Here is an 11,264-nt window from a genome sequence, read left to right as displayed (position 1 = left end):
ATCAAACTTGGTATTCAGAGATTTTTCATCTGAGGTCATTTAGTGTCTCATTTGAGCAAGTTTGACCAAGTCAAATTTGGTCAAATGAAAAAACAACACTTTGACTCTAGTATTCTGAACTCTAAATGACTTCAAATTGAAAAGTTTTGAGTACCAAGTTTGTTAAAATCATCAAGATCTACAATTGTTGTTTTGGTCAACTTTCCATTTGAGATAGTTTGGATGGTTCAAATTTGTGATTTTTAAATTTCGACGCCTACAAACTAGTTTTCGGAACCCTAGATTGTCTCCAATTGAAAAGTTTTGAATACCAAGTTTGTTCAGCTCATCAAGATATACAATCCTTATATAGGCCATTTTTTCATTTGAGAAAGTTTGAACAAAATGTAGTTCAAATTTCACAAGTGTGTGACATAGTTTTAGAAAGTCTATATGAGATTCAAGAATTTGTGACTAGTGTTTGATAAAACTTTCTCAAATGGGAAAATGAGCTATGTAACAATTGTAGATCTTGCTGAGATGATCAAACTTGGTATTCAGAGATTTTTCATCTGAGGTCATTTAGTGTCTCATTTGAGCAAGTTTGACCAAGTCAAATTTGGTCAAATGAAAAAACAACACTTTGACTCTAGTATTCTGAACTCTAAATGACTTCAAATTGAAAAGTTTTGAATACCAAGTTTGTTAAAATCATCAAGATCTACAATTGTTGTTTTGGTCAACTTTCCATTTGAGATAGTTTGGACTGGTTCAAATTTGTGATTTTTAAATTTCGACGCCTACAAACTAGTTTTCGGAACCCTAGATTGTCTCCAATTGAAAAGTTTTGAATACCAAGTTTGTTCAGCTCATCAAGATATACAATCCTTATATAGGCCATTTTTTCATTTGAGAAAGTTTGAACAAAATGTAGTTCAAATTTCACAAGTGTGTGACATAGTTTTAGAAAGTCTATATGAGATTCAAGAATTTGTGACTAGTGTTTGATAAAACTTTCTCAAATGGAAAATGAGCTATGTAACAATTGTAGATCTTGCTGAGATGATCAAACTTGGTATTCAGAGATTTTTCATCTGAGGTCATTTAGTGTCTCATTTGAGCAGCTCATCAAGATCTACAATCCTTAATGAAAAAACAACACTTTGGCGGGCTGCAAAAATTTCAGGCCTTCAGTCCCGGCCCAGGCCAGGAACCGGGACTAAAGGGTGGGCGGAATTGCCCGCCCAAAAATACCTTTAGTCCCGGCTGGTAACACCAACCGGGACTAAAGATCCTTTAGTCCCGGCTGGTAAGCCGAGCCGGGACTAAAGGGTTGGACCTTTAGTCCCGGTTCGGCTTACCAGCCGGGACTAAAGGATCTTTAGTCCCGGTTGGTGTTACAGCCGGGACTAAAGGGTCCCTGCCTATATATATCGACGGTTCATCTTCTACTTTTCGATCTACAACGTCGATCTCGTCTCTGTCGCGCCCGCGCCGCCGTCGTCGTCGTCGTGCCCCGCCCGGCGGGTCGAGTCTCCGCCGTACGTCGTCCTCGGCGGCTCTGCTCGGCCCCGTGGCCGGCCAGCACGCCCAGCCGCCATGCATGGCCATCCATAGCCTTTTAGATAGTTTTTTAGATACTTTTAGATAGTTTTTTAGATAGTTTTTTAGGTAGTGTTTGATATATATGTTAGATTAAATGTATTAAAATTTAATTAGTAGTTTATTCTTAGTTTTTAGATAGTTTTTGATATATGTTAATTAGATTTAAATGTATTAAAATTTAATTAGTACTTTATTTAGATAGTTTTTTAGATAGTTTTTATTATAGTTTTTGATATATTTAGTAATTATTATTCTATCTCTCTCTCTATATGTGTTAGATTTAATTTTGATTTAGTAAATTCTATCTATGTATATATGTTAGGTTTAATTAGATTTAGTAATTAATTCTATCTAGAGATTCTATATGTATACATATATATGTACTTAATTATTTCTATGTGTATATATACATGTACTTAATTATTTCCATGTGTTGAGAGAGAGAGAAAATTGTATCTAGAGAGACATTCTATGTGTTATCACATGCATATCTAGAGATATATACATATGCACTTATTCTATGTGTTGAGAGAGAGAGAGAAAATTGTATCATTCTATATGTATATATACATGTACTTATTTCCATGTTTTTTGGATCGAAAGTGTTTTTTATTCGATTCCAAAGCCTATACCTTATTATTGTTTATCCTTATGAAATATTATGTGTTATTATATTTAATTGGATTTAGTAATTCTATATGTGTTATCACATGTACTTATGTTATGTGCCATAGTAATTCTATCTATGTGTTATCTTGAAGATACAAATGGCTGCTCCGGATGATAACTTGAATGATGACATAATGGCGAATATTATCAACGCCGGCACCAATGTGGATGTAGATGACACGAGTCAGTACTTTGCTGATTATGAGGATATCCTGAATATGCCGGTGGTTGAAGATCAACAAATTGTCGCGCAAGAAAATACTGGCGAGGTATATTCGATTATCTATCATCTCTTATAGATGCATGCGTACGTATATTTGTTGTTAATCGTTGTGTTTCTACTCATGTAGCCGGTCTCTGGATCTACATCAACCACCGGCAAGAGTAGGAAAGTCCGAGGGCCAAAAAAGCCATTAGAGGGCCGTTTCATAATATCAGAATTCGACACCGACACCGGCAAACCATTGGGACCACATGCTCAGACATATGTCAATCAATGTGGGTTCATTGTAAGGGATAGGATCCCAGTTAGTGCTCGTGAATGGAAGCAGAAGATATCCGCTCCTAATGTTAGTTTTGTATCTGATCGTGACAAGAACCTAGCTTGGAGAGATATCACTCAGCATTTCACATTACAAGCAGATGATGCTTTGAAGGAGCTAGTGAGGGATTGGACAATGAAGAAGATGGCAACATTGTTCCAGAGTTGGAAGAAGACATTGTATAAAAAGTTTATCTTGAAGAATGAAACGCCGAATTTCAATGCTAAGGCGTTTGTCAAGTTGGAGTCCCATTGGGATGACTTCGTACAATACAAGACATCTCAAGAGAGTGAGGAACGTGTGATGAGGAATCAGCAGAATGCCCGACAGAAGCAATACCATCATCGCATGGGATCAGGTGGTTATAGGAGTGCTATTCCCAAGTGGCAGAACCTAGAAGCAGAGATTACTGCCAAGGGAATCATACCTGAAACAATAGAGAAGAACTGGCCTCAACGCGCGAAGAATTGGTTCTACGCTCATGGGGGAAGCCTAGACCCAGACACTGGCAAGCTAATTTTCGGCCAAAAAATTGAGAGAGCAACACAGAGACTAGCTCGTGCTAGGGAAGAAGCTGATAGTGGTGTTTTCAAGCCCAACAGAGAAAAGGATGAATTGACATATGCCCTAGAGAATCCCGAACACGGTGGTCGAACAAGAGGCTATGGGGCGGTTCCGTGGCTACAAGCATTCCCAGCAGACAGGGATACCTACAGAAGCCGCCAGAGAAAGAAGGATGAGGAGGCAGACCGAATTCCGTGTATTGGAGCAATTTGTTAATGAGTCACGACAAGCATTGCTTGAATCACGTGAACGAGAAAAATCTCTTGAGGCAAGAATGCAGGAGGAGATCAAGAGGCAAGTGCAGCTAGCAATGAGTCAAATGCAATCGCAATCAACGCCGGGAGTCACCATTAGCCCCGTTGGTCAGATGAAAAGCAGTTGTGCTTCCACGGAGCTGCCAGTTATTCAAGGTGATGCTGGGTTGCGCTTCCCTGTTGATGACATTACCGAGCCTCTAACAACATGTGAGCTGCACATTCCAGATGGTAATAATGCATCAATCATGGTGGCTGTCGGGGTTGTATCTCCAATAGACCGAACGAAGACACCAAGAATCCATGGGTCAGTTATTCAACCTGGATATGCTAGCGTCTCGGTCGATAGAGTGCTCAAAGGTTACAGCAATGTTCCTCTTGACATTGAAGGCGGTGATGGGGAGAAGACACTAGGAGAAGCAGAGAAGACATTTATTCAATGGCGCAAACGCTTCATCATCATTCCTGGGGCGCCACCGCTTCCCCTACCTCACCCTAGGTACGAATGATAGTGAATGAAATATTATTTTTCCATTAATTTTATATTGGCTTCAAAAATAATTGACCCACAACTTGTTTTTGTAGCAGGGTCTCCCCCCAGCCTAGCCCAATCATTCATTCCCCATCTCATCACAGCGTCGCGGGGGGCGAGACGACTTCATCCCCACGGCGATCTCCAACTCCTACACCGGCCCCATCGCCTCCACAACGATCTCCAACTCCTACACCGGCCCCACCGCCTCCACAACGATCTCCAACGCCTCCACGCCGGACTCCAACACCGGCCTCATCGCCTCCACGCCGGTCTCCAACACCGCCCCCACCACCTCCACAGCGACGCACTACAAAGACGTCTAAGGTCCTGGCGGCAAAGAAGACCCAAAAAAAGAGTTATTTCTCAAGAAATACTTCCTGAAAAGACTGATGAGCAAATAGCAGCTGAAGAAGGCAAAAAAGTGAAAGATTTTTTTATAGATATCCAAAAGCAGAGACAAGCGAAGCTTAAGGAGAAGTCAGTACTTTTACATACCACGAGATCAGCTGAGGCAGAAGGTCGAAGCTCACAAGAAAAAGATGCTTGAAGTTCGTAAGCCACCGCCACTATCAGACTATGACCGCTCCCTCGTGAAGTCACATGATGCACATAAGAAAAGGAAAAGAGCATCAGGGAAGGATGTCCCACAGCTCGGACAACAGAAGCAACCAATGCAAAATCTTGTTGTTGCTAATCAATATGGTTCCAACATAGAAGTCTATCGACCAGACAACTCTGGAGAAGTGTCGGTTCAAGACCTTAATGATTTTTTTGAACAAACTGGTTTAACCTTGGATCAAGTGACGGGCAAAGCTCCAATCCAGAACCTGGAAGTTGATACCTGGAAGACTTATAAATTTGGCAAAAGTCTGTACAACCCTGCGGCTCTGAATGAATTGGGTACGCAAATGTACTTGCTCAACAAGTGGTACATGCAGGCGTGTGGCAGGGGTGAGCAGTGGATCTTTGTCAGATTTAGAGACCATCATTACTTCCGTGGAGATGACATCTTACATATTAGTTTCGAAGAATTGCATCAACTATTCCACTTGGACGCTCTGGACAAATCAATCATTAGCTCCTTTTGTTTGTAAGTGATTCTTACTTTTATTTAATAAACTCACTTCCATGCGTACGTGTATATAATTATCCTCACATGTAACTTATATTTATATACAGATTCCAGATGTCAGAGCTCCAAAGAATACAAGACACCAGTGTTGGCTTCATTGATCCTTATATCGTATTCAAAACCGATATTATTGTCAAGGAGCCACTGGGTATCTGAAGCACAGACGAATATCATGAAGTTCTTCGTGAAGCAGCACGACAAGACAACAATACTTTTCCCGTACAACTTTGAGTAAGTGTTAATAATAATGTAGTCTACACATTTTATGTAATATCAATACAACTTATATGCATGTACGTGTGTGTATAAACCAATGCAGGTTTCACTGGATACTCATTGTCATTGAGTTAAACTCAAGTCAGTTAGTAATCTTGGACTCATTGAGAAAAGAGCGAGCACTATACCAAGATATGATAGACATTATCCAGGGGTAATTTCGATCTCTCGCGCACAACTATTATTGAATAGACTTTGCCATAATTTATTAACGATCGTACATTATTGGTCGCACAGGGTTTGGAAAGAGTTTATTCGGCAACACCGCAAGGATTGCAAGGCACCACTTAATGTAGTTGAAATACCAGTAAGTTAGTACTATATATACTTCCCCACGTGTTTAATTACTATATCGTACTTCAATTTACGTGTGAGATGATGAGAATAATCTTCTTCTCGTACAGTGGTGTTTGCGGCAGGAACCAGGTAATAACTTGTGTGGATACTACGTTTGTGAATTTATCACTGCATACATAAGAAGAACTCCTGAAGATGTCCTCAGAGTACGTATATATCAATTTTTTATTTATTTTTAAATGAATATATATATATATATATATGTATTAATACTTTTCCTTTTATTTCAAATGCAAGACTGAATGGTTGAAACGAAGGGTCATGCAAAAAGACCATCTGAAAGCAGTTCAAGAGTCAATAGCAGGATATCTTCTAGAAAAAGTGCTAAATCCCAACGGCGAGTTCTACTTTGATCTAAGGAACTAATGATGTAAATTAAATGTTTATTGATATCGTTATTTTCGAGAACAAGATTATGAAAGTGTTGTATATATACATATATATCTATAATATATATAGTTTCATACTTTATTCGAATATAATAATGCTCGAGATGAGAATTAGATGTAATTATATGCGTGCGTGTATTTATATTAGCAGCGTAGAATACGTACATAAAAACATATTATATATTAAACAAATATGTGTAACTGAACTGAAAACAAATTAAACAAAAAAAGAAAAAGAAAAGGAACCTTTAGTCCCGGTTGGGGTTACCAACCGGGACTAAAGGGTGCGGCCAGGTTTGCTCGGCTGGAGGGCCTTTAGTCCCGGTTGGTAACACCAACCGGGACTAAAGGTCCCTCTTTAGTCCCGGCTCGATGACCCGGGACTGAAGGTTCCACCTTTAGTCCGGGATCGTTGTCCCGGCGCGGTAACCGGGACTAAAGGCCGTTATTATCTGGGACAACAAGTCCATTATGTAGCAGTGACCGTTGGCCTGTGTTGGGATGCCCGAGTGGCCGAGTCACACGAGCGCCATGATCCTGTGTTGTCCACCGTTGCATGGAACCGGGACGTCGTCGACAGCCGCGACGCCGTTGCCCACCGCCGACACATCTTCATCTTCACCGGGAAGGAGTTGGACGCTGCAGAAAGACAGGAGGCGGACAGACGCCGGGATTTGGCGCGACATTTTCTTTCAGCGGAAAAGGAAGTGGCGTGATTGGTGGGATCCACACGGTTATCGGTTCAATCGATGGAATCAGATTAGGCCAGTCTGAATGAAAGTTTAATAAGAGTTTTATGGCATTAAATAGGCTGATATGTCATGGAATAGACGAGGGGAGAGATGATGAAAGTTTCATGGAATAAAACTCATCTACGCTATTTCCTATACATCAAGTCTAGGAAACCGGCACATGAAACTCATACTGAGACTGGCCTTATTGTACACCCGCAACTGAGTTCAGCCGAGCCGCATGGACGGGGTAACTGATCTTGCTGATTGGGCTGGGCCTTTGGTAACTTATTTCGTAGCGAGCTATAGAAAAATAGTTCTATACAAAATCATGCCTGTGCGTTACAACGAAAATAAAAATAAAATATACGTCAAATAAGCTTGAACGTGTATGTATTATTACTAAAAAAAACCCGATTCTTTGAGCGTGATTGTAGTTTCGACCATATGCATGTGCCTGCCACCTGGTCATCATGACAATGATGAACCTGTAGTTGATCAAGCTGTTGTTGTCAACGTCAGCCTCATGAAACGATGGCGTGCGCAGCAGCTGGGCAGCAGTTGAGTATAGTTGTCGACGACGTGCCTTGCAACAGAAAAATAATAATTCTCTAATGATTTAAATTTAAATCTAAATCGTATGTTGTACTATTAAAACACGATGCTTTGAGCGTAATATCCATAATATAATGTTTGTAGTCAATCATCACAATTATACGAGTCATCATAAGACAGACAAAAAGCTAAATAATGCCTTTTGTGTATGAATAAAAGCTCCCGTGTGTAAACTAAATTAGGGCTTCGTTTAGTTTTTCTCCGGCAAGTAAACTCTTCTTAATCATCAATCTAACTATATATACATAAATATTTTCATGGTAATCAAGTATAGCGATAGGTTCCTTGGTTCCTTAGGTCCGAAAAGACATAATCATGAGAGCATTGCATTTTTAGCATGTGTGATACATCAGAAGCAATTTTGGATGTAACGTGTAGCTGTTTGTCCCAGCTGCGACGTGTTGAAAAAAAAAGGATGAAAAGTGCTGAGTTGCTCTGCATGCAGACGTCGCGGACGAAATTGCTTTGCATGTGGACGCAGGGTATCCAAAAAAAGGTCTGCATCGCTGGCGGAGCCCACCTCCAGGAAAAATCATCAGTTCCTAGTTGCCGGGCCGAGCGACGGATCGAGCGGGACGGCGTCGATGGAAACGCGAAACAGCGCGCGTGAACAGATAGGTAATTTTGGTTAGTGGTCGGCACTAAGCACGAACTTTTATACTTATGTCTGACAAGATTCTAGTCTGTACATACAGGAATACAGAATGATAGACTAGTGCTTCTAATAGCCAGCTCTATTGCCCATTCTTTTATTAAAAAAATAATAATTGCCGTGATATTACCTCCCTTTTGTACTTCTTAAAACACAGCTTTATATACTTGCTTCCGCGCGGATCATTGGTGAGTTCCTTGTTGCAAGAGTATTACTGAATCACATGACATGAAAAAAGGATCAAATATAATGGGATAAGAAAATTAGATAGTGCAGTGGGAATAAGATCGATGTGCTAGTTCAGCAGTGACAGCCAAAACCATTTTTGTATCGAAAATTGAAGGGGAATAATTAATTATTTAGATTATTATTACGAGACAATATCAAGGCGTGCACAGTTGGGCGATCGATCGGGTAGAGCTACAAGTACAAGCCTTTCTCATTTCATGCGTCGCTACATCACTGCTGGCTACTAGCTTAGGATGGAGTTTGAATATATGGATGGAATCGTGGCTGGGTGGGGATATGCATGGATCGATCGATGATGGTACTTGGATCGAAGAGCAGCTAGAACTAGAAGCAGCGATCACCGCTGGCGGCGTTAATTTTGTCCATAGTGTTGGCGACGAGTTCCCTGCACTCCCGGAGCAGCGAGATGCTTTTCCTGAGGCGGTCACGCTTGGCGGCGGTGGCCGGCGTTGGCACCAGCATCCGCTCCACTCCGTCCATGTTGCTGCCCAGAACCTGGGCTGCGAGCTCATCCTCCAGATCTTTCTCCACGAGACGCTTGACACTGTAGAGGACGTGCAGCGCCAGGCCATCCACGAGGCGGAGCACGACGCAGCTCCAGTACGCGGCCAGGCGTGCCTTCAAGTCCAAGGCCTGCCCGGCGAGCTTCTGCTGCTGCTGCCTGAGGTGCGACACGTCCACCTCGCCAAATCCCGGGAGTTCCACCACGGCGGGCTTCGAGTGGTCCTCCACGGCTTGGAGGAACCTGGCATGGCCTTCCGTCGCCATCATGTCGTTCCACTTCATCGTGTAGTCCGGGTTCGCCGTGTAGTCGGCCACCAGCTCCATGTCGATGAGCTCCGCGACGTGCTGCGCCGACCGCGCCCTCGCCTTTTCCATGAGGCTCTGGACGGCGCGGCGGCAGGACGGATGCACCTGCGGGTAGCTGCGCGAGTGGTGCTGCAGGATCCCCAAGACCAGCTCCTCCACGTAGCCCCACACCTGGGTGACGAGGCCGTGCGGGACGTGCGCGACGCTCTCCAGCTTCTTCCTGAGCAGCACCAGGAGCGCGGACCGTGGCAGGAAGTTGGGGAGGTTGATGCCCTTTGTCTCCTCCAGGACTCGCATCTCCTCCGCCAGGAATGGCTCGCCGACAACGTCGTCGCTCGTCGAGCACTGGGCGGCGGCGGGCAGCTTGCTCGCGTAGGATTCGAGCATCTCGGCGATGCGCGCGGTGCCGTGGCGCCTGCGGTTGTCTGGGTACTCGTCGAACTCGCCCCTCACGAGCACCTTCTCCAGCGAAGCGCGCACCTGCTTGACGATGTGGTAGAATTCCCTCACCGCGTCTGCGACGGTGTTGAGGTCCGGAGGCATCTGGCCGAGCTCGTCGCTGCTGCGGCTGAGCTTGTCGTTGATCTGCTTGACGATGTCGGGGAGGCACCGGCCGATGATGGACGCCTGAATCTGCGTGAGCCTCCCAGCGAGCGTGGGGATGCCCACCATTGACCTGTCGATCCGGGAGAGCAGAGGGTGCTCTGCGAACAGCCGCCGCCGCTCGGCCGCTCGCGCCTCCTCGTATGTCTCGTCGCCGATGCGGTTACGGACACATACGTAGCCCAGGCCGATGTGGACGTCGTCCATGGTGACCTTCTCCAGCAGGCCCTCGGGGGCCCTGTCGGCCTTTGTGACCACCGCGAGCGTGCGCTCGCCACTGCGGTCCACCTGCTGCGACATGCGGATGGACTCGCACGTCGGGAAGTCCACCGTGGCGGAGAGGACGTTGAGGATGATGCTCTCCCTGGGCGCGATGTAGGCCCTGATGATCCTGGCGATCTGGTCGTAGATGTCCTCGGGCTGGCCCTGCACGGGCACGCGGGTGATGCCCGGCAGGTCGACGAGGGTGAGGTCGGGCACGCCCTTCTTCCGCACGACGAGGGTGATGGGCGCGTCCGAGATGCCCTTGCCGGATCCCGCGATCTCAGCTGTCGCGGCGTCGATGGCGGCTGCGACCTCCGCCTCGGAGGCGATGGTCACCGAACTGCCGCTGCCGTACTCGATGCGCAGCTCGGGCTCGTTGCCGTCCTGCAGCCGCATGACGAGCGGCACGCGGGTGCAGATGCCCTGCCCACGCGGGAGGCTGATGCCGGCCAGCGACTCCAGCACGCTGGACTTGCCGCTGGACTGGTCGCCGACGACGACGATGGTCGGGAGCTGGATGCCCTCCTGGCTCACGTTCAGCTGCCGCAGGCGGTCCACTGCGTCGAGCAGCGGGCGGATCTGGTCGTTGTACGAGGCCGCCATGGCGCTGGCGGTCACGGGGCTGGAGCCCGAGCTGGCCTTCACGTCCACGTCCTCCATTTCTAGCTCTAGCTCTAGCTCAAGCTCAAGCTCAGGTGCGGCGGCGTCGCCCAGACCAAAGCGCATATATATAAATCTCAATCCAGTGGGAAGACAAGCTCAGACACTGGGTATCTAGAGTGTTTCGATCTTAGAGATACCAACGCTCTCTGGAATCAACGAAGAATACGACGCTTTATTTATGGGAGGTGAGGGGAGGGGAGGCGAGGCGAGGCGAGCGAACAGAAAGCAAGATGCTGCTCTGCTTTTCACTGTGCCAGCTGCTCCACCATGCAAAGGAATTGATTGGAATGCCTTCCCACCGAAGCAAAGCTGACACGACGACGTCTTTCCGGTTCAGGGGCAAGAGAGGAGAGTACCGTCGGCTGCAAGGGTTCT

General features: G+C 45.5%; 1 protein-coding gene across 1 annotated transcript; it reads right to left on the bottom strand.

Annotated features, from left to right (window-relative positions):
* Positions 1-8,683: 8,683 nt before the first annotated feature.
* Positions 8,684-11,014, bottom strand: LOC136487652 (dynamin-related protein 4C-like). Its single transcript, XM_066484750.1, has one exon. The coding sequence runs from the start codon at positions 10,950-10,952 to the stop codon at positions 8,874-8,876; it is 2,079 nt and encodes a 692-aa protein (XP_066340847.1). The 5' UTR covers positions 10,953-11,014; the 3' UTR covers positions 8,684-8,873.
* Positions 11,015-11,264: the final 250 nt, after the last annotated feature.

The sequence above is a fragment of the Miscanthus floridulus genome, chromosome 10 (genome assembly GCF_019320115.1).
Source record: "Miscanthus floridulus cultivar M001 chromosome 10, ASM1932011v1, whole genome shotgun sequence".
Taxonomy (NCBI): domain Eukaryota; kingdom Viridiplantae; phylum Streptophyta; class Magnoliopsida; order Poales; family Poaceae; genus Miscanthus; species Miscanthus floridulus.
This window is presented reverse-complemented; position numbering and strand designations above follow the sequence as displayed.

Coding starts and splice junctions, on each gene's coding strand:
- LOC136487652 (XM_066484750.1), bottom strand. CDS start 10,952: ATGCGCTTTGGTCTGGGCGACGCCGCCGCACCTGAGCTTGAGCTTGAG.